Source organism: Ceratotherium simum, chromosome 36 (assembly GCF_057802395.1).
Source record: "Ceratotherium simum simum isolate JZ-2026a chromosome 36, ASM5780239v1, whole genome shotgun sequence".
NCBI lineage: Eukaryota > Metazoa > Chordata > Mammalia > Perissodactyla > Rhinocerotidae > Ceratotherium > Ceratotherium simum.
This window is the reverse complement of record NC_141935.1, coordinates 744594-769089: the sequence shown is the minus strand read 5'-3', so window position 1 is coordinate 769089 and position 24496 is coordinate 744594. Positions and strand designations below refer to the sequence as shown.

General features: G+C 38.9%; 1 protein-coding gene across 2 annotated transcripts in view; it reads right to left on the bottom strand.

The window, feature by feature from the left end:
* KDM5B (lysine demethylase 5B) overlaps positions 1–24496 on the bottom strand; it is a 79738-nt gene that overhangs the window by 2987 nt on the left and 52255 nt on the right. For both annotated transcript variants that reach the window (XM_087424260.1, XM_004438944.3), the window contains exons 12-25: positions 23329–23491; positions 20996–21115; positions 18477–18671; positions 15738–15919; positions 15462–15586; positions 14198–14348; positions 13923–14037; positions 13180–13535; positions 12021–12159; positions 8905–9084; positions 7831–7989; positions 3521–4006; positions 1996–2107; positions 766–920 (exon numbers count right to left, since the gene is read on the bottom strand). In XM_087424260.1, the coding sequence (XP_087280386.1) occupies positions 766–920; positions 1996–2107; positions 3521–4006; positions 7831–7989; positions 8905–9084; positions 12021–12159; positions 13180–13535; positions 13923–14037; positions 14198–14348; positions 15462–15586; positions 15738–15919; positions 18477–18671; positions 20996–21115; positions 23329–23491 (2638 nt within the window). The remainder of the gene's footprint in view (positions 1–765; positions 921–1995; positions 2108–3520; positions 4007–7830; positions 7990–8904; positions 9085–12020; positions 12160–13179; positions 13536–13922; positions 14038–14197; positions 14349–15461; positions 15587–15737; positions 15920–18476; positions 18672–20995; positions 21116–23328; positions 23492–24496) is intronic.

Sequence of the window (24496 nt, the reverse complement as noted above, 5' to 3'; positions counted from 1 at the left end):
AAGGACATACAACCCCACCCCTTATAGGAGTAAGGTGCATTAATTGAACACAATCAATAATGGTGTTACACTATTTGGTATCATAATGAAAAATAAAATTCTAAATGCCAATTATCTGCCCTATGCTAGAGATTTTTCCTATCCTGACTACATTCTCAGGTGCCTTAAATGTTACAGGCCGGTTAGTTCACTAATAGGAAGAAGCAGCAGTGTCTCTAACCATGCTAAGTAACAGGACATTATATAGTTTTCCCTTCAAGTAAGTCAGCGCTCAAAAGGGCATCCTCAGTCTAATCACCACTCCTCACATCAGCTACCTTGTTAGGTTTAGAAGAATTAAAGCATTTGTTAAATGTTAACTCCAAGAATATCTTTGATTTTTTTAAAGGCTTTATTCCAAAAGGCCTTCCCAGCTTGTAATTACATTTTCATCTCTACAGTATTTTCTCTTACAGAAGAAAAATAATCCTGCTTCTAGCTTCCTACATGGAAATGATGAGAAGCACTTTGCTAAACAGAAAAAAAAAATTCACACAGTAACTTAAAAAAAAAAAGACCAAAATCCAGGCTGTAAGCTCAAAGTGATGTCCAGCACCCCTCTGCTCACCGACAGCCTTAGGAATGAAGTTTTGAGGTAGACAGTTTGCATCCTTTTCGGGATCAAAGATAGCATCTCATTCACCAAACTATTTAGATGAAATGACATTAAAAACCATGCTCCCCACTCCAGACTTTGCCTTCCCCAGCAGCCTCTCAGACACTCACCTTTTCACTGCTGGCTCTAACCGGTGAGCTTCGGTCAGTCTGCTGAGCAGGGCTTGGCTTTGCAAGTAAAGTCTGGTAAAGTTCCTGAATTTCAGGAAGGGATACCTGGAGCAACTGGGCTTCCATCAACAGTTCATTCACTTCTGGACTAATACCTGTTAAAGAACAGACCAAATCATAATGATGACAACAAAGCGTGTTTCACACTGACATTTAGACCTGTGAGATAAGCAGAAGAAGGATTATGCCTCACTCCACTACCACCTTCTCCTTTTTTGTGAGGAACATTAGCCCTGAGCTAACATCTGTTGCCAATCCTCCTCTTTTTGCTGAGGAAGATTGGCCCTGGGCTAACACCCATGCCCATCTTCCTCTACTTTACATGTGGGACGCCTGCCACAGCATGGCTTGATAAGCAGTGCAAAGATCTACACCCGGGATCCGAACCTGCGAACCCTGGACCACTGAAGTGGAGCGTGCACACTTAACCGCTATACTACCGGGCCAGCCCCCCTACTCCTTTTTAAATTACATTCAGTTGAAGTTAGGTTCACTTAATGTGACTAAAGCTACAATATAGCATAGCCCAAACCAGATTTTCTAAGTCTTCTGATTACTAGCAAGTATTAATTTCATACTGAGTCCCCTCACTCACTTATTGCTAATGCAGGAGAGACAGTACTTCTGCCTTAACAGCTTTTAATAGAAAGCACAGAATAGCCCCAGGCATGGGCAATCTGAGTGGATCAAGTAGCTCTGGCCCCATTACTAGACACACAATGTGATGGTGTGACTAAGGATCAGACTCCAGTTGCAGCTTTAGGCAGAAGTCAGGGGGCACGCATTTATTATAGGTAAGTATAGGAAAAAAAGGAGAGAGGTTTCAAGTGTGGATTCTCTTTCTAATATCCTCCACAAATCTCCTAAGTAATGAACTAACAAGGGACCCCATGATTATCTGACTAAAATGCTTGGTATTTAATTATCAGTTGGCCTGGGATTAACCCTTTCATCCCTGAAAGCAATGATATAAAGCCTTCCTCTGTTTCCTTTGCATTTATAAACCTTCAAATATGATCCTTCTCCTACCTTCCAAATACAGAGTAACTCCTATCCTGCATTTGGGAATAAAGTCCTTTTTTATGGTACCTGATCATCTATAACAAAAACATATGACAAGATCACTTGTTATTGTCCAGCCTCAAAATAGTAGTAATAAAAAATGCAAACCATGGAGGGGGACACAACTCCGTCCGGTAGAGAAGGGAAAGTGTAAATATGAGGTTCTGTGGTCCCAGTCATCAGGCAAGGAAAAGGATGTTGTGCCAGGAGGCTGAGATACCTAATGGGGGAAAACATTTTATAGTCAGGCTTTTCAGGATTAAAAATACTCCCACCAATAAAATGAAGATAGCCTGGGTTATCAGGCAGGCAACCAGGAAAGAGAAAGACTTGACTTTCCCAAACTGAAAGAAGTCTCCTGGCATCTTAGATCTGGACAAATCAACTCACATCCACCAAGCCTTTTGTCTTCCTGGTTTTACTTGGACTCATTTCAGAGAGGTGAAGAGCACCAATTGGAAATAAGTCACTTTCTCTGTGTGAGAACATGTCCTATGACCTTTTAATCCCTATGTAATTCTCCTTATGAAGACTGTAACACGATGAACACAAACATGTACCCCTTTGAGTAAACCAACAGAGGAACTGCCTGGTATCATTCACACCCACCTCCCTACCTTCTTCAGTGTTTATTAAAGGAGCTAGGAGAAACAGTCCCTGACCACACATTTGTAAATTGACAGGTGTGTCCTCTCCTTTTATTAACAAAGGTAAACTCCTAGCACATCTTGCATAAAGAACACAAATGTCTCCACTATAGGCTGCCCAAAGAGCCCCAACTCACTTACACAACAAAAATCTAACTGATCATTTGCTAAGTGCCAGGCACTGTATTTCAGAAGCCTGGAAAGAAATTACAAAAACAAGGAAACAAATACAACAGAGACCAATCTTTTGTCCTTATCTCTGACCTGCTGAACATTTAACTCACATAATTCCTTTGTCTGTGTTAGTTGTGACACCTCTGCTAGAGAAATCTGTACTGGATTTGAAAGTCATCAGGTTAACCTTATAAAAAGACTGAATGCTGCCCCCCTGACTGGACTTTTCTCATGTCTTCACATTCTTTTCCTGCAGCCATCTTTTATGGAAGAAGACAGAAAACTCTGCCCATTCCAGTGATGGTCAGAATAATCTGGCTTCTGGCAGAATGATCACAGATGGTATGAAACCCACTGCCTTTCCTCTGAAGCAACATAGTACTCAGACACTTCAAAACCTCTTCTTCCTCCAAGGGCAATATGAGACAGGAAGGAGACACTTCCTTTCTACTCAGTGACTTACGTGAGAGGAAGTAGGGAAAAAAAGTCATGCAAAAATTTTAAAAATCCATAAATATTAAACATGTATCTGGATTCATGCACATAAATGGAAAAATTACATACATATGTGAAGAGGTGAAATTTGCTCTACTGAAACAAAGGACCTGAGAGGCACTCCTGACTATGGGAGCAGAGGAAACTAAAACAACAGGGTAGGTACACAGGACCCTCCAACTGGAAGCTGCAGGTAAAATGTGTGCTGTTGACAGTCCAGCGATCACCAGGAACAGCAACACCAGAGCTACAGGCTCAGGGACAAGGTAGAGAGCTATGCAGAGTCCAGCACCCAGCAAAGAAAAGTTCAGACTCACCTTGTTTGTCTCTGATGCCTGTCCTGCTGAGGTTTGCCATCTGCTATATAACAGTCCTGAGCCCACTTGATCTTGCACAAATTTGAGATTCCCTGAGGAAAGCAGTTGCTGGGCTCTGTGCTGCCAGTTCACGGTTCTTTCAATCATATATCGAAGTGCATCTCCCTCAGGAAGGCGAACTCGGATGCGCTGTAGGGAGGCCAGCAGGGGCAGAATTTTCTCTAATGGAGGTTTCTCTGACCGCCGACAATGGGGACAAAGCCAGATTCGGGGGCCTTGTGAAATACTGGGTACCGCCACACAGCTAGTATGGAAAGCATCCCTGCAGAGTTCACACTGGATCATAGGGGCAGCTGGGGCCTTGTGACACAGACAGACTTTCATCTCCACATCTTGGACAGGCGACAGCAATTTCCCTTCATTGGCTAGTCTGAGAGACTGCAAGGCTTCCATTTCCCTTAGGCGAGCTTCCCCAAGTGTTGCCATCTAAAAAGGAGTTAACAATCAAGGACAATGCCACAGAGAACTCAGCCTTCTCCTAAAACTCAAGGGCCCTAGTGGTTAAGCCTAGTGGGCTCTAGAGGAGATTATCTGCTTTCAAATCCTGGCTCTGCCTCGCTAAGCTGTGTGAGTGACCTTGGGCAACATATTCCACTCTGGCTAAATTTCCACGTGTAAATTTCCACATATAAAATGGAGTTAATAATAGTGTCCACCTCACAGGGATGTAACGATGATTAAATGAGAGATATGACACACTTTCTGCCCAGCACATGGTAAACACTTCATGTGAGCAATTACTTAACATGCACCACTTCTTAAAAGTCCAACTTCCAGGCACATTCATCTCCTAGAAAATTTACTTCTCTTGAAAGAGACAGGCTTCTCACATTCTCCACATACTAATTTCTGAGGTTCTCCGTTTGTTTTCAGTTCCATTAGCTTTTGTGTTCTTCTAGAAAAGTCCCTTAGATGGAAAAGTCTCCTAGAACAGTCACTACGCAGTAGCAGTCTATGTCTCTCATTGTCCTTAACATTAAGGCCTTATATGTATGCCGGACACAGCAACTGTAGATAATGAAACTGGATTCCTCATGAAAAAATTAAACAGAAACCACTTTACCACACTTTTCTTACACTCATGTGCATGCACGCACACATACGCTATAAAATAGATCATTAGGGCAAAGACAAAAGCAAGTTGCTTTTCTGCAAAAAGTGGCAAGTATACTGATACTGTAAAGTCTTTCCTCTCTATTAAAATGAGAGCCATGTCCCAGGGAAGTGCTGAGTTCAGCTAACCTGCATGAATAAACTGAAGACACATAAACAGAGTAACTTGATCTCAATGTATTTCTGAACAGTATTTACAAGCTGTCTGCAAGGAGAACTTTTACATGAACAGACTAGACATCTATTACATAAACACATCCAGCATCACAGATTTATCCATTATGCACCATGAAGTAAACACAGAGTCTAAAAGTGACAAAATCAAATCACTAGCTACGTCAGAGTTAGCCCCTACCACCTCGAACTTAACGTCCAGTTTCCCCAACAAAAGGCTGGACCACCAAAGTCCTTCTCTAGTACTTTACTGATAGAGAAATACAGATAAACAGGGGAAAAGCATGGATTTTTAAAACAGAGCTTTCCCCTCTAATAACAAAAGCTATAGGCTACAGAAACTATTCCTTTCCCCAATTCTATTCCCAAGTCCTTAAAACGTTACTTTGTCACAGTTAAAACCATTCCCAGTTATCACATCCCTCCACTGATCCATCATGATGCATCAGATGAGGCACCACAAGTCATAAGGCCAGAATGAACTCTCCATTATCTCTTTTCGGATTAGACAAGAAAACGTATGAATGAGAGATAAGAGAAGAAACAAAAAGATCTAGAAGTAAATCAGGTATATTTTTGTTAATTGGTAAATTTTCAAGTAAATTGGTATTTTTTAAAAATCCACTTATTTCTGTAGACAAAAACGATGTACAGGCAGTATACGTGGGTTATGTGATAACAGGTGCCTTCCTATAGCTTAGAAATGGAGAGCAAATACAATATGATCCTCTCATCTTTCAGAGTTCTACTATGAAATCAACAGGTCACATATAGGAGTTCTTAAACCAGGGGTTCATAGACTTAGACGGACATAGACTAGACTCTATTAAAAAGACACGGCATGCAAAATTCAAAACAAACACAATTTTTACAAAAACGAACCACAGACATAATAGTGGAAAGCAGCATCTGAAAAACACAACGATGCTCAGGCAGCAGAATCTGATCAGAACTGACTGAATGTACAAATATGTCCAAAGAAAAATCTGTGTCAAAAGACATACAATCAAGGCAATCGCATGTCAATCACAAGAGAGGTCAGGCAGGTACAAGGAACAGACTGGGAAGAAGGTGCCCTGGCCCAAGGATGGATCCATTCAGTCCAGTCCTAGTAGCAGGAATATTTCTACTCGAGAATGGGCAATGCTTTGTGCCAGGAAAAGTATCCAAATGAGACTACATCCAACTAAAAAGCTTCTGCGCGGCAAAGGAAACCAACAAAATGAAAAGGCAACCTATGGAATGGGAGAAAATGTTGACAAATCAATTATCTGATACAGGGTTAATATTCAAAATAAAGAACTCATGCAGCTCAATAGCAAAACAAAACAAATAATCCAATTAAAAAATGGGCAGAGATTCTGAACAATTTTCCAAAGACACACAGATGGCCAAAAGGTTACATGAAAAGGTGCTCAACATCACTAATCATCAGGGAAATGCAAATCAAAACCACAATGAGCTATCACCTCACACCTGTCAGAATGGCTATTATCAAAAAGACAAGAAATAACAAGTATTGGCCAGGATGTAGAGAAAAGAGGACCCTTGCGCACTACTGGTGGGAACGTAAACTGGGGCACCCACTATGGAAACCACTATGGAGGTTCCTCAAAAAATTAAAAGAACTACCATATGATCCAGCAATTCCACTTCTGGCTATTTATCCGCAGGAAATGAAAACCCTAACTTGAAAAGATATCTGCACTCCTATGTTCATTGCAGCATTGTTTACAATAGCCAAGATATGGAGATAATCTAAGTGTCCACCCACGACAGATGAACAGATAGAGAAAATGTATATATATACACACAATGGAATATTATTCAGTCATAGAAAAAAGAAGGAAATCTTGCCATTTGCAACAACATGGATGGACCTTGAGGGCATTATGCTAACTGAAATAAGTCAGAGAAAGACAAATACTGTATGATCTCACTTATATGTGGAAATTATCAAAAAAAAAAAAAAAAAAAAAAAAAAAACACAGATACAGAGAACAGACCGCGGGTTGCCAGAGGCAGGGGGTGAAAAAAAGAAACGAAAAACGTTTTTAACTATGTGAGGTAACGGATGTTAACTATTAACTAGACTCAGTGTGGTGATCATTTCACAATATATACATATATTGAATCCTGATGTCCACCTGAAACTAATGTAATATTATATGTCAATTATACCTCAATAAAAAAAAAGATTTTAAAAAAAGCATCCCAGGGCCGGGCCGGTGGCGCAGCAGTTAGGCGTGCGTGCGCGCTCTGCTTTGGCGGCCTGGGGTTCGCCGGTTCAGCTCCCAGGCGCGCACCGATGCCCTGCTTGTCAAGCCATGCTGTGGCAGTGTCCCATATAAAGTAGAGGAAGATGGGCAAGAATGTTAGCCCAGGGCCAACCTTCCTCAACAAAAAAGAGCAGGATTGGCATCGGATGTTAGCTCAGGGCTAATCTTCCTCACACACACACAAAGCATCCAAATTACACAGCTATCTTCCATTGTCCTGATACTGTGGTCAGTAAACATCAGCTACATACTGTTGCATCTTCCTGAAGACAGTATCATCTTTGAATTAACAGTGCTTACGAAATGTTAGTCAGACTCAGAAGTATCCAGTACACTTGTAAGTATATTTCTTATTGTAAATTAATAAGTGGCATTGCAGTTTCACATAACTGTCAACCTTGATATCCTTAGCAGCCCTGGATCAACCCACAGGCACTAACAAGACTGTTCCTGAGTCGGTAAGACTTGACACTAGCAGGCTTTCCCTGAATCTTCCGCACCTCTATGCGTCTTCCATTCAAAACTTTCACATTTGACAATTTTCAGAAAATCTTTTCAGTAAAACTGAGTTCTTTTAAAATTATTCTTCTACTTGCCTTCCCAATATTCCTGTAAATAAAGAAGAGTTAGAAACTATCCTCCCTGACCAACAGAAAAAGGAGAAGGAAAAGCCCCACTACATACAGCTGAAGCAGTCTCTCTGCTTTCAGTTAAAGCTCTCTCCAGGTCACTCAGACTCTCTAATCTGGTGCTTTTCTTTTTTCCACTTGGCAAGGGCTCCTTTAACTTTCTCTGCTTCTTCTTCAATCCCAAAAGGCCAATATCACATCGAGGACACAGCACCTAATGTGAGACAAAGCACACTCTTTGGTAAAATGGATTTCAGATAGAGCATTAGGAAGCACAAAATAAAAACATAAGCAGTAGACAGGGCTGGCCCGGTGGTGCAGCCATTAAGTGTGTGCACTCTGCTTCAGCGGCCCGGGGTTCACAAGATCCCGGGCACATGCGGACGCACCACTTGTCAAGCCATGCTGTGGCGGCATCCCTTATAAAAAAAAAAAAAAAAGTAGAGGAAGATAGGCACGGGTATTAGCCCAGGGCCGATCTTCCTCAGCAAAAAAGAGGAGGATTAGCATCAGATGTTAGCTCAGAGTGACTCTTCCTTACAAAAAAAAAAAAAAAATAAGCAGTAGAAAGGATGTAAATTTCTTAGTATCTAATGTTCTTTGTAACACACCACTCTGAAGCCAGAAAATTCCTCTACAAAGAAAAGAAGAAAGGGAGGGAGGGAGGAAAGAAGGAAATCTCACAAAAGATTGACTTTGATTCTAGTTGCAATTAAACAATAGGTACAAATGGGATATATGCTGATCCCAGTCATATTGCATGACCAGTTTCAGTTTACAGAAAGTACAACTATAGCACTTTATGAGAGGGAGATGAGATCATTTATCTGGCTTACTAAATGCAAGTGGTGAAGTATGGCCAAAGTTAGAAGTCCAATTTCAACATAGACTGAGGAACTTCATTGAGAAAAATGTTCTACCTTAGACACTGAATGCTATCCTAAAGGTATCCAGAGAGCATTTAAAGGTCATTTCACTAGAATAATCTCCCTAGCTCTACTGAAAAAAATAAATAAATAACTCATAGAACATAGATCAATCAGTGATGCCACCTTTGTATGAGAGGGACTGCATGTCTTACCAAGCTAGGACATCTAAGGTCTTGTAGATGGGCTGGGTGCAAACTTACCTCTAAGAGAGAATATGGAGAATTCTCAGTCAAGAATGTATTAGCAGCACATTCTTTCCAAGCCTGAACCTCAGCTACTAGTGATTCCAGTCTTGGTAAAGAATTCAGATGTACCGGTATACATCGGCCTCGTGTGACAAGTTCTATGAGTGTGTCTAACACTGGCACACGTCCTCCAACCTAATAAATCAAGAACAATTATAGCAACTTAAGAAAAAGAATACTTCTATGTAAAGTGGGAAAAGCACAATTTAGACTGGGCCTACTCCATGATTTTAACATGCTAAATTCACAGATGGATATTGACAAATCTGCCAGCTGACCAATGGTGGTGGGAGTGGGTGAACATGTGTTCTTTCACTTAACAAAAACTCCAAGAACCTAGTTTGTGCTAGAACCCAAGGATACAACTGTGAACACTGACATACACTGTAGTCCTTTTGTTCTATTTATGCCCTTCTAAATTCACTTGTCACCTTGGTCCCTATGAATAGTCAAAAAAAATTCAACAAAAATGTAGATTTGAAATAACTCAAAAAAGACTTACATAAATAAAAGTAACAAAACAATATTTTACTCCAATTCACTCACCAAGGATGAATTAAAGTAACTCAGTATAAACTATTCAGGAAACTGAGTTGAGAAAGCCCAGTGGTTCTCAAACTTTAGTATTCACTAAGAATCATCTGGAAAGCTTGTTTAAACAGTTTCCTGGGCTCCATCCCCAGATATTCTGATTCAGGGAAGGATCCATGAATTTGCATTTCTAACAAGTTTCCAGGTGATGCTGATGCTGCTGATACTGGAACACATTTTGAGAATGAGATACTCAAACTGGAAGAAGAATAAAAGCATTAGGTTGGGGGTGAGGGGTGGCAGAGCACAGGTGTCGCTCTAATACAATAGTAAATCTTAGCTTCACTAAGTAGGTCATCCAGATATGTCTCTTGATATGATGTAATATCTATAAAATATCACCTGATATTTTGATGTATTCTAAGTCAAAAATATTTAACTTGAATCCATCAAGGCTTTGAAACTAACTTCTTTTTTTTTTTAAATAATTTTATTTATTTATTTTTTTCCCCCCAAAGTCCCAGTAGATAGTTGTATGCCATAGTTGCACATCCTTCCAGCTGCTGTATGTGGGACGCGGCCTCAGCAGACGGAGAAGCGGTGCATCGGTGCACGCCCGGGATCCAAACCCGGGCCGCTAGCAGCAGAGCACGCGCACTTAACCGCTAAGCCACGGGGCCGGCCCTGAAACTAACTTCTAATTTATAGAAAACACAGAAGATAGAACACACCACCAAAAAACAACCAGACAAATCCAGAAGGTGGAACATACCACAAGATAAATGTTCTGGAAAGTGACATGAAAAAAAGTAGGGTGGGGAGGAGAACTCTACAAGATTAAAAGAAATTTAAAGAGATATATCAATTGGATGCAACATGCGGTCCTCGATTGGACAAACCAGGACATTTTTGGGAAAACTGAATATAGACTAGGTAGACTGATATTTTACTGCTTTGATATTTAATCTTATAGGATTGAAACTGTGAGGACACAAATGTTCTGCTGGACACTTAAAAAAAGGAGACTTACAAATTACATGCTATTCCTATGATACTTAATTTGGAAAAAGTAATTCCTATGTGCAAAGCAGCATATTGGACAACTTTTTAAAATAACCCTCTAAATATGAAGAGGTTCCTAGTTGTTAGTCACATTTCTCTCTTAGTCCTCAAATATATGATGCAAGTAAAGGCCAGGCTATTATTTCAGGAATGGAGCAAAATTTGCTTTGTGCCCTTATAGGCACTATTGCAAACACAATACTTAGCAGTACATACATATAAAACATGAAGGGAGAGAAACTATCCAGAAACATGTCCTCTCTTTCTGATTTCACATGCTCACCTCTCCTTTTTGCAATGATCTTACCCTTCTGGCTGTTCCCTTTCATGAGTGAAAAGGGGGACCATGACTAAAACTAATTACTATAGTTCCAACAATCACTGACTAGAGCCTGCATCTAAAACTTCCATTAAGGAAGTTAATGTACACAGTAGATACTTTCCTTGGTTTTTTTCTTGGCCAGCTGGGGTCACCCCTCAATTATGCAATTATATTTATCAGAAAATATTCTCTTTCCCATTAACTAGAACAAATGTCCAGATGTTTTATTGCAAGCATCTGGCTAAAACTGTCCTGTTTGGCACTTGTTAGCAACTGGTCAATTAGTACCACTTAAAATAACACAAATATTCAGAAAACCAGATAGTATTTTATTCCTAGAATCTGATGGCTCCAACAAAACAGAACTTGAGACTCAAGAATATAAATTAAATTTTTTAAAACCTTGCCCATTAAATAATTCAAAGATCATTTTCCTCAATAGGTCCATAAGACCTATTGGTTTATGATGACTGGAGAGATAAAGGAAGCCAACCCCCAACCAACCACTTTTCAAATGAAATTATCCAGCTGAAAATTGGGTAAATCATAAAATGCATTCTGTCTGTACCTTAATAATGCTACAAGTGAAAAAATTCTCTTTTTTAACTTAAGGCAAGTCAGTTAAGTATAACATCTAGCAGAGGGCCACAAATACTTAGCACTAATTACTTTGGAAATTGGTAAATTTCATTTCCTTTGTAGGGACGGGGAGGCACTTTTAAGTCACTACTGGGTGAAAATTCTAGGCCCTGGGGCCTAGTTTGGTTATGTAATCCTATAATTAGTTTCACTGTATCTGCTATTCTTGATTGTCTAAACTCCAAGTTGTTGACATGCCAATAAGAAACAATGGTACTTATCAAAGATTAGAAACTACATTTCTCTCACAACTTCATTTTTAGTTCTTTTTTTCTTCAATCCCCAACCAAGTACTCAAGTTTGTTATGGGTTGCTCCCAAGCTCCCAGAAAAAGTTGGTTTAATTATCTAAGCTTTAAGTAATTCAATCTAAATATGGTTGAGTAGAATTAGTAATCTGGCCAGCCCAAAATACTCAATCTGGGCAGTGAGATCTAACATATTACCCTTTACACAATTTTTCAATTATTGCTCTTTACAGATGCCCTTACACACTCAGGGCATTTTTTCAGACCAACCTGCAGGGCCTCCACATCCTGGAGCCAGTCTCTGGCTCTCTGCACTGAGTCTTTCAGAGCCACACCATTGGGCAGATAGGCAGGGATCTCCTCTATCTCCTTAACTGCCGTAGCAAGGCTATTCAATGAATGCCGAGGTCTAAAAAAATGAAATATAAAAACTACTTAATATTTTATATGATGGCTCATTTTTCTTATGGTTTACCAGAGAAACTATAAAAATCATTTCAAATGAAATTTAGTATAGCAAATAAATTTTTTCAAATGGCAATAACTACTAGATATCAAATTAACTAGTTTCAAATGGCTGCCTAAGACTTAAGAGCATCTAAGATAAAGCAAATGACTCAGTGAAGCATTTAAGTTCTACTTATTTCTAATTTAATGCTGGAATAACCAAAACCTCCATTTGCAGAAGGTAACCTAGTGTTACTTTATGTCCAACTGGATACACTGTCAAGACTCATACACTTTCACTAAAGAGCAAAGTACCAAAATATTTTGCACACTCTGCTCAATGACCACTATTTTAGGATTACAAAAGATTGTCTACAACCTAGATATTTTTTGTACTTTATGTTGTCAGTTGGACCAATAAAGATCTGTGAGACAGAAAGTAAGATTAGGGAAAGGCTAACCTTCTCCCCCTCAAACAGTTAGCTTGAGTCCAACCAAATCTTTCACACAAAGATAAGGTGTCCTGAATTACTAAGCCAACAATACAAATGTACAGCCCTCTTCCTGTTGGAAATTACCGGCACTATCTTCATTTTACAGAACAGTGCACATTAACTCTCAGACATTTCTCTTTTAAGACTCCTTGGGATCTTACTAACTGTGGGTTTAAACAGCTCCACTTATTTGCAAATTTTTTCTTCTCTCAAAGATGGTATCATTGGGGTCCAAAGAAATTTCATTATACCAACTTTAAAAAAGGCATGTCCATTTGAATCATTCATTTCATAATCAGTAAAGAAAATATTAATATTCTTTTGCCCAAGTTCCAAAGCAGCCCCAAATATCTTAGCTGTTTCTACATGTACTCTACATGCACAACCAGAGTACTGAACACTAGTCACACGCCAATCACTGTGCCCTGTCCTCTAAATGGATGTTACCCAACCTTCCCCAAGAGAGAGATGCGAGTCTGCTTTTTTACCTGGCCTTGAGGAGACCCCTGGCTTTGTCATCCCAGTGCTCCGACACTGTGAGCAGTTCCTGAAGCCGGGCCATAGCTTTCTCCACTGCTGAATATGGGGCCAGACCCACCCCTAGGTCTATGAGACGTCTCATATCATCTAAAGTAAGGGAGCTGGGGTCTAGGCAAGCTTGCTGCACCTCTTCTAGCCAACGGGCCTGTTCCAGACGAATACGCATCTCAGCAAGCTGTGGAAGTTCAACATCAAATTCAAAGCTGACATCTAGCAACTCTTGCAGCTCAACAGCACTGGGCATTTCCTCAGAGAGCAATTTCTGGCTATGCTGTTGGAAATCTTCTACGCGATTCAAGAGATCCTAAAAAAACACAGGTTGTTGCATCAAAACAGTGATTTCAGTAATTAGCTTCTTTCATACTCAGAATCTTCAATGTATATTCAATGTGACCCTCTTCCATCTCACTTGATTTTAGTAATAATATAGGTAAATGAGACAATATATAAGCCTACTGACGCTAAACCAAGTGACTGTAACAGAGACCTTATACCAAAAGCGAGAAGTAGCTGGTGGTCACTTTCAAGGAACAAATTTCCAAATTTCTCTCTCCTTTGTAGGCCTGTTATAATCTCTTTATATACATACACCACTCAATGCGTATTAAAAAGATCTGTAAATAAATGTACAAGTCACCACCTGAGAAGATGACTTGATCATGTCAATCCCACACATCCCCCCTATAGTTACCTTTAGCAATGGTGTTTGACTGAGGACACATGGAAGAGCGTACAGCTGTGTCACAAACTGTCGAAGCTCATTCACTGTCAACTGATTTTGGGATTTTCCTCCACCAGATCGGTATCTATAAAGACAAAAGCCCAAGGAAGCCGTATGAGAACATACATTTTTACCACTCTCAGATTCCAATGTCAGGAATGCAGGACAGAAGAAAAAACCAGTCACGATAGGTTTCCAAGTTTAGCCACCAAAGCATCCAAACTCAAACAGTCAAAAGTACATACCTAGTTTGCCTTTTACCATTAAGCAACTGCTGTGCAACAGAGGCACACTTCTCTGCGTCCTGCGTGACTAAGCGAAGGTGACGCAAAAGATCATTGTCTGGAAATTTCTTCATTTCAGATTCTTCAATTAAAGCCTTAAAGCTGACAAGGCCTAGGAATAAAGAAAAGGTTGTCTTTCCTGTGCTCATTAAGTGCATTACTACTGGTATGAAATACAGAGGGGAGTTTGCTTGTATCAGTTCTTATCTATAAATACTTTCAATGTTTTAGATCATTAATAAATTTGTTTGACTTTTTTTGGCTGAGGGTGGAGTGTTTTATTTTTTTATTTTTTAATTTTTCCCCCCAAAGCCCCAGTAGATAGTTGTACATCATAGGTGCACATCCTTCTAGTTGCTGCACGTGGGACTCAGCCTCAGCATGGCCAGAGAAGTGGTGTGTCGGTGCGCGCCCGGGATCCGAACCCGGGCCCCCAGCAGCGGAGTGCGCGCACTTAACTGCTAAGCCACGGGGCCGGCCCAAGGGGTAAGGAGTGTTTTAAACAAGTGCCTAGAGTTGCTCTTCAATAATGGAAATGTTTAGACCTGAAATGTTTAAGATATGAAAACAACTGACTTGTCCAAAACAAAGCAAATGCAGATTCTTATTGTGGCTTGAACCACCTCCTCCTACATTTTACTCTGCAGTTGGCAGATATGCAGATATGCTCGAGACAGTGACGTTGCGTTCTTCCCCTAACCAAAAGAGGGCAGAGTTACCCGCTGGGCTAACACTGTGAAAGAGATGGGAAGGGAAGCAGTGACTTTCAAAGGTAATAAGAGGAGACAGAGACTTTGATTAGAACTAAGAAGTGATAAACCAGCATATCAGAGACTTCTAATTTAATGGCATGCTGCCTTTGTAATGAGATCTAGTTTTTAAAAAAAAGTTTTTCTAAGATTCCATATAAAATGTGAAATACTTTTGTTTCTGAGACAAAGAGGTGTAAATGTTATCCTGTTTCCTAACAACATTGTTTTTGTTAAATACGTGATCTTGCACAATTCATATATTAGGACTTCACTTTGATTTAAGGGCACCTGCCTCATCCAGTCTGGGCTTTAAAACCTCTGCTAATGCTCTGTAACCCCGGCTTCACAGGGAGGCTAACCAAGGACAAGGTCGGGATGTTTCAGGTAATCCATTTGTTGATAATTCTAAGTGGGCTACATTATAATCAGTGCCAATTTGCCAATCACCAAGTCACACTTTCTGTACCACATACTTTTCTTCTTGTTAATCTTCGCCTCCAAAGCTTCATTTACATTCAAGGCCCAATCGTTGTAAGATTCTGCTCGAAGCTTCAATGCATTCATCATGGGGTAGAGATCATCCAGAGTGTATCTATACCTGGAAATAGAATAGAGGCTCAGCTTTGAGATATGTGGGTTTGGAGAAAATCAGACATTTTATATTCAATATTTCAGCCCTAGAACAGGGATGTCACTGAGCTCTTATGAAGGATTTAGTGTTTTCCAAAAAAATCATTCTTCCTACTCACCGCAGTTTATATTTATAAGGAGGACAGGAGCACAATTCTTTTACATGATGCAGGCAAACAAGCAAGCCAGGTTTGCAAGAACACGAGATGGCAGACATGAAGCACGTGGTTTTGCATTTTATACACTGACGTTCGTCATCTGGCAACAGCTCAAAATCCATTCGTTCTGAATCAATTACTCCCTAAAATAAAATGTACTTTAGATGCCTCCAAAGGATAACATAGTCCACCAGCCCCCAAAACAAACATGAGATAGTTGAGTTAAAAAAAAGAGACTTACCAAAATAGGGAGTACATGATTAAAAATGTGTGGAGTGCAAAGTAACAAATATAGGCCAAGTTAATCTGCTTCAGTTGTCTAGGGAGAACCCCTTTAAGGACAAGGTAAGTCCTTATGTTTGGCCATTTTGATCTGAGTATGAAAATAGTTATTAATTGGACTATAAAACTAATGACAGCTGTTTATTCTACTCCAAATAGGCCTTGTCCATATTTTGGGCATAGATAAGAGCAAAAGAAATGTATATACTTTCTACTTCAGAGGAAATACTATATAGGGCTTCAGAGTAATATTGCTGGAGAATCCATAAAAAGAACAAAAAAAAAAAAAAAGAAGATGGGGCAAGTGGAAAAGACTATTATGCAGGAATTGTTGAGGGTGGGAAGTTACCTGAAGGGATGTCATTATCTAAAAAGGTTACACAATTTTTGCAATAGAGACTAAAGTCATAATAAAGCATTTCCGAACTGAAAGAGTGTCAAGACGATGAGGTCTTGAACCAGTAAATTTCAACTGTAGTTTGTACCGCCTGACATCTAGACAGCCCTTCTAGAATATACCTTTTGTCATTCAAAGACCAAACTTTTACCACCTTTTCTCCTATCTGGAACTGGATCCAAATCCAACCTTGAGAATGCCAGGACCTGATTAAGTCACTTCATGAACCATCAAGCTCCTCTGTTTCACTCTTTTATTCTGTATTTTAACCTTCTGACCACTTCACTTCCTACCAATCATATGGACCAACAAAGACAGAGGAGAGTGAGGAAAACATCAATGAATGAATTTTGGATTTAATCTGGTATTAATCATTAAAACCGACTTCGTGATGGAGATTGTTGAAATTTTTGTTTAAAATGAGATTAGGGACCAACTCTTTGGATTTTAGTTGAGAATGAATCATAAAGGTCACCCAATTTTAATTTGTAAATTTCCACATGTGGAAAACAATTAAGTTCTCAAAGTTCCAAAAATGACCTACCATTATTGATGTAAGACCCTCTTGGCATTGTTTTCCCCAACTGTAAAATATCAGGGGAGGGTGAGGAAATTGTTGTTATCTGTAACGGGCTCCGGGGAGCCAACATTCTAGGATTCTATCTCAAGAGGCATATTAAAAAAAAAAAAAAAAAAAATCAATGTGACTCTATTTGCAGATACGACTGTCCCAAAAGAATCTACAAAAAAGCTACTACAACTATTGAGTTTAGCAAGGTTGCACGATACAAAGTCAATATACAAAAGTTAATTGTATTTGTAAATACTGGCAATAAACAACTAGAAATTCTTTTGTGACTTTCTAAAAGTACCATTTATAACAGTACCAAAAAACATGAAATACATAATTATAAACCCAAGAAAATATGTGTAAGATCTGTATGCTGCAGTCTACAAAATACTGAATGAAAGAAATCAAGACCTCAACAAATGGAGGGATATATACTATGTCCACGGACTGGAAGACTCGATATTGTAAAGATATCAGTTTTCCCCCCAAACTGTCCACAGGTTTAATACGGTCCCAATCAAAATCCCAACAGGCTTTTTGGTAGAAGTCAGTAAGCAGATTCTAAAATTTATATGGAAAAGCAAAAGAACTAAAATAGCCACAATAATTTTTAAAAAGAACAAAGTTGGAAGACTCATGCTACTTCATTTCAAGAAAGTTATGGTAATCAAGACCATATGGTATTCACAAGAGGACAGACGCATAGATTAACAGAACAGGACAGAGCCCAGAAACAGACCCATGCATATGTGGTGAACTGACTTTCAAAGGTGCCAGGGCAATTCAACGGAAAAAGGAAAAGTCTTTTCAAGAAATGATGCCAGAACAATTAGACATCCACGTGCAAAAACAGTAATCTCGACCCATCTGGCACCACAAAGATAACCCGAGATGGATTAAAGACTCAAATGTAAAATCTAAAACTAGAAATTCTAGATAACTACATAGGCGAAAATCCTTGTGACTTTGGGTTAGGCAAAGATTTCTTAAGTAGGACACACACACAAAAAATCCATAAAAGAAAAAAAGTGATAAATCGGACTTTATCAAAATGAAAAACTATTTGAGACACTGGTAAGAGAATGAAAAAACAAGCCACCGACTGGAAGAAAAATCTGCAGAAAACTTATCTGATAAAGGATTGTGTCTAGAATAAATAGAAATCTTAACAATCCAGTAACAAGGAGGTACGGCAGAACATCTGAACAGACACTTCACTAAAGAAACACATACACAGGTAGCACATAAGTCCATGACAAAATGTTCAATATACCATTTAGCCATTAGACAAATGAAAATTAAAACCACAATGAGACATTAATATACATCTATCTGAATGGTCTTAAAGGAAATTAGAATAAGAAAAAACTTCTCAAAAAGATATTAAAGTGCATAAGAACTTTACTAAGTAATAGCCAATGACATGCAACTGGGATTCCAGAAACCTTACCAATTTACGGACAGTTTCTCTTAAAGCTTTCTCATCTTCAATCATAATGGCCATGTCTTTCTGAACAGTAGACGCCACTACGACATCTAGTACGTCAGCCTTGGAAGCCATCTTGCAAATCATTTCATCGTGGGAGAATACGCAATAGCGGTGAAGCAAGCGATAATGCTCCACACACTGTCGGCCTAATGGTAACTGTGTCAAAAGACAGAGGAAAAACACACAACATTCATCTTTCTCCTTCCTATTTCCAAAGACTTCGGATCTTTATTATCAAATTACCAAATATCACACTCTGGGTCATAAAACGCATCATATGTCAACCCTAAAACCAGACCCTAAGAGGACTTAGGCCTTTTTAAGTCTTTACGTCTCAAATATCTGGCATATCGGGTAGTAACTTAATTAAAAAGTGGTTTAAAAAACCCAATGTAGTAACAACATATTGATGTTTACAACAATGTAGAATTGGAAATATAAATTTACACATTTCCTGAAACAACTGTGCTGAAGTCGTGTGGTTAACCCACTTCAGGAAACAATAATGCTCCAAAAACTATATAACAGAAAATCATTATAGATCCAAGTAGTACTATTATTCAGAAAAGCACTGAAACAAGGTTATAATTCATGAGGTTTAACATCGCACACACTTAAACTAGACAGTTCTTTTTAGGTAAATGACAAGTATTAATACTAACACTGTCATTATTAAAGACAAAGATACATTCTGAGAAAGGCATCGTTAGGTGATTCTGTTATAGTGCAAAAATCAGAGTGTACTTAACACAAACCAAGATGGTACAGCCTACTACACACCTAAACTATATGGTATAGTGTATATAGCCTATTGCTCCTAGGCTACAAACCTATATCACATGTTACTGTAGTGAATATCGTAGGCAACTGTAACACAGTGCTAAGTATTTGTGCATGTAAACATATCTAAACATGGAAAAAATATAGGAAAATTACAGTAAAAAAGATAAAAAATGTATAGGGCAGTTATCAAGAATGGGCCTTGCAGGACTGCAAGTTGCTCTGGGTGAGTCAGTGAGTGGTGAGTGAAATGTGAAGGCCTAGGACATTACTGTATACTACTGTAGACTTTATAAACACTGTACACTTAAGCTACACTAAATTTATATAAAAAATTTTCTTTCAATAATAAATTAGCCTTAGCTTACTGTAACCTTTTTATTTTATAAACTCCAATTTTTTTTAACTTTTTGACTCTTTTGTTATGACCTCTAGCTTAAAAGACTAACACAATTGTACAACTATACAAAAATATTTTCTTTATATCCTTATTCTATAAGCTTTTCTCTATTTTTAAATTTTCTTATTTTTTTTTTTTTACTTTTCAAACTGTTTTGTTAAAAACTAAGACACACATTAGCCTAGGCCTACACAGGGTCAGGATCATCAATACCACTGTCTTCTACCCCCATGTCTTGTCCCACTGGAAGGTCTTCAGGGGCAATAACACACATGGAGCTGTCATCTCCTATGATAACAATGCCTTCTTCTGGAATACCTCCCAAAGGACCTGCCTGAGGCTCTTCTTGAGGAAGTATCACTCTTTTCAGAAATATGTCCACGGTGGTTTGCTTTTTTCATCACAGATTTGCTTATAAGCAGATAATGCACCATGAACATTCCTCTCTATTAATGAAAACCTTTTCGTGTTGGGGTCTATGTTTTCAAACTTTTTAAGGAGCTTGTGGAGGTCTGCAAAAGCTTCTGCTAAACCCTTCACTGTGCATTTTCTTGGGGATTCTTCTTTTTCTTCTCCTGCAGTTTCCTTTTCTCTTGCCTCTTCTTCGGCTATGTGTTCCTGTTCCAGTTCCAGCTCCTCAATGTCATCCTCACCCACACCCAGGTTAAAGTTGTTTGCCATCTCAACCACAGCCTTGCTGATTTTTGTAACCTCCTCATCCTTGGTGAATCCTCTGAAGTCATGGACAAACCTCGAGTGTCTTCTTCCAGACGCACTAAGCGACAGGAATTTTTCAGCTCCATTATAATCTTATGGGACCACTGTCGTATATGTGGCCCATTGTTGACTGAAATGTTGTTATGCAGTCCATGACTGTATAAAAATTCCACTTTTTACAACAGAAACCAAATGTGTCATTAAAAATTGCTGTGTTGTGGATAACTTAAGCTAGTGCCGTATAAAGTATAGCCTTAAGACTGGAACTGTTGTTATCAGTTTGCAATGAGATACTGAGCTTCAGCCAAAATGTAAATCAACAGACTATTTTCTTCATCAAGTCTTGCAACAAAAGAAGAAACTGTCAGCTGAACCAAGCAGTGTGCTTAGTTAGTACAGGCTTGACTTACAATGTGGTGCAAATGTCTTATCTTGTTGTAGATGGTAAACAATTTACAGACCGGCCATTTGAGCAGCAATAGGTTTAAGCAACTATACACATGACAGTTTTTAAAGCATTATATACCATTTCTGCAGAAAAAACAATAAATTTGAAAAGGTTCACTAAGTCATAATTACATACCCAATCAACAGTGCAGAAGTTAACGGCCTCAGCAAAATTAAAACCTTGATTAAAACCACTGTGGTAGGCTCTTGGAAATGTAATCACAAACTCCCCAGCACACTGATTCGTTCGGTAAACCTAAGGAGACAGAAATTGGAGATTTTTAGTGACATTCTCACAAAAGACAATCTGCACATAGACTATCAGATGATTCTCCAGAAAGGGTGGCTTTCTGCCAATTAAAAGTGAGCCAGAAAAAACACAAAAAAACAAAAAATAAAACAAGTAGAATGTCACCTAGAGATACTCAATTCTGCCACAAGATGGAGTGGTACCCCAGACAAGCAGGGTTGATTAGCATCTGAACAGAAAACATGGTTTATATCACAAAAATTTGGCTACATCCAGGATCAGGACATATCTTGCTAAATATAACTAAAATTAAGAATACCCTAATATTATTTTACCAAAATAGAATCTCCTACCACCAATTACAGAAATTTCACTGTATTCCAAGGATCTTATCCCATACAGAGCTCTTCTTGATCTGGGCCTAAAACTCACCTCCCATCAATAATTCCCCTTTTCCCACCACCAATCTTACCCAAAAACACCTATATTGCTCTAGGCATACAAATCCTCAGATTAAACTTATTATTATAGAGTAATAATATTAGATGTCTTTTGAATCTCTATCAGTGGTTCTCCAAAATGTAGTTCCCAGACCAACAGCATCAACACCAACTGGTGTTGGAACTGAACTTGCTGGAAATAAAAATTCTCAAGCAGCACCCACACCAACAGGACAAGAAACACTGGGAATGAGGCTCAGCCATGTGTATTGTAACACTCCCTTCAGGTTCTGATACAGGACAAAGTTTGAAGACCACTACCCACTGCATGAGCACAATCCCTTCTATGTGGACCACTTCCTCCCTCCCCCTAAATCTTTGCCAAACATATTCCTTATTAGAGCTCCCAAATCCTAGTTTAAATGTCATTATGAGCCCTTTCTGATTCTCCACAGAGTTAACGGGTCAGTGTCCTAATTGACACCACTGTCAAACCACACCACCCTTCCAGTATCTGTGTAAACATTATTTGTCTTTTCCATTAAATTGTGAGTCCCCAAATGCATGAGTTCATTCATCTCTCTCTGCAGGTCCAGAAGCTAACCCTAGATGGTTTGCTGAATTATTAAAGAACCAGGGCCAGAGGTCTCATTTAGGGCAAGCTACTCATAACAAATCAGAAGGATCAATTAACATGAGGAGGGAAAAAAATCAACCTGGAAAACACCAACAACGAGGAGATGGTGGTATTTTGGTAGTTACTGGTCATTATTTTCTAAGCTATGGCCCATGAATAATTATGATCTGTCAAAGAAAAGTCTTTCCATTTGCCCCTATTTACTATAGCCTATGGACTCCAAAAGCATAAAATTTAGGTCACAACAAGATCAAGAAGTCATTAACACTATAAATGCATCATTTACATTTGATTTAGCTAATTAAGATGGACTCTTCAACTTCATACATCTCATTCTGGCCTCCCAAAATATCTTCATAGGATTCACCAAAAGGAAGCCAGTATACAAACAGTGTCACTTTGTATAGCAACCTCAGAGGAAATATCACCTATAGCAGCTTTCAGTCTAGAGTGAGAACCCTGAAATACAAGTTCAAGACCTTGAAATAAATTTTCTCTTAAAAAAAAGCTTAGTTAGGGGTCGGGGTGTAATATAATTAAGATCTACCAAGCATGTCATTTCAGTTCATCATTCAAAATTAAGACCATGCAGATTCAATAAATTACCTTTTAAAGCAAGAGCAGAGTATGAAGGACTCTGACACTAGAGTTTAGATCTAATTAAAACAGAACCTAGCCATGTTCACAGTAAACTAATTTATACTGACAAATAACATTTATTTATTTATTTTTAACATACTTATTTTTTAAGGCTTTTGTTTTGTTGCATTGAAGGACTGAAGTTATAAACAAAAATAACAGTTTAGAAAGCATCAGTGGTGATGGTTGTACAATCTATGAATATATTACAAACAACTGAATTGGACACAAAAAAACACAAAGCACTGCACTTATCACGTGCAAAGTAAAGCTGCTCAGTAATCTAGTTACTAGCTGCAACAAATTTGCTTTTATGGTGTCTTGAGATCCAGTCCCACTGGCTTAATGCAATACTGGACCAAATTACACCAAAGAGCTGATTCTACTATCAAGTTATGCTATGGAAAACACATTACCAAATCAACTTCATAAAAAAGTGAGTAACAGGGAAAAAGAGAAGTGGTGAATTAAGCCTGAGTGGCAGGAGGATTGACAGAACATACAGGCACTTTGTGAGTCATCAGGGTATTAGGGTTCATGATAGTCACAAGCTGATGGAGGAGATCTGGCTGGGACACAAAGAGCTCCGGAGCAAGTTTCTTCATTACGTTCTCTAGCTGCTCAGCAGCATACCCTGGAACTCCATACCAGGTTTTTGGCTCGCCCCTGGAAATAGATTGTAAAAATAAATCAATCTCAAAAAATACATAAACATGCAATTTCAGTAGTTTCTTCAAATCACACACACATAAAATATCAATCTGCGGCCGGCCCCGTGGCTTAGCGGTTAAGTGCGTGCACTCCGCTGCTGGCGGCCCGGGGTTCAGATCCCGGGCGCACACCGACGCACTGCTTCTCCGGCCATGCTGAGGCTGAGTCCCACATACAGCAACTAGAAGGATGTGCAGCTATGACATACAACTATCTACTGAGGCTTTGGGGGAAAAAATAAATTAAAAAAAAAAAATCAATCTGCAACACTATCATAAACAAAATGGTTACCCGGTTCATATTTTTCAGACTTTGCTTTGTAAAACTATGCTACAAAGGAATGTTCAAACTAAAGAAGTATCATTAAAAATGTGATCTGAACATATGTAATGCATTTTCCCCCTTCAAGTATCAAGTTTAGAACATGCGACTTTCCATCTGAGGTCCCTCTTCTCCCTCCCATTTTCATCTGACCCTTTAGAAAATATAGATTATCTAGAATTGCTAAGAACATAAGATATCATGTGAGTTATAGGATATATCATTACCACAATTTCCTACAGCAATTGACAAGGGATGGCAACTCTCCATCTTCCTTTTCCCTTGTCTATTCTGACAGGTGAGGTTAAATCACACACTAATAAGGCAATTAGCATTTCTAAAGAGCTCTTATTCTTCAAAGCACTTTAAACTGCCAACCAATTAATCTGTGACATCCCTGTGAGGTATGGTAAATACAGTCTTCATTTTACAGCTGGGAGCAATTGCCTAGGGGAGCAGAACTGATGCTCCTGCATATACGTGCCCACTCCCTCTTGCTTGTGGTACAGTCTCACATTCTTTTTGTGGGGATTTCAGTGAGTTAAAGATCTTCAAATGTTTTTGTACTTAGAAAAGCAAGGGAAATGGAGGGAAAACACACAGAGACCTGAAAAGAGGAAAAGGCTTTGGTGGAAGAGT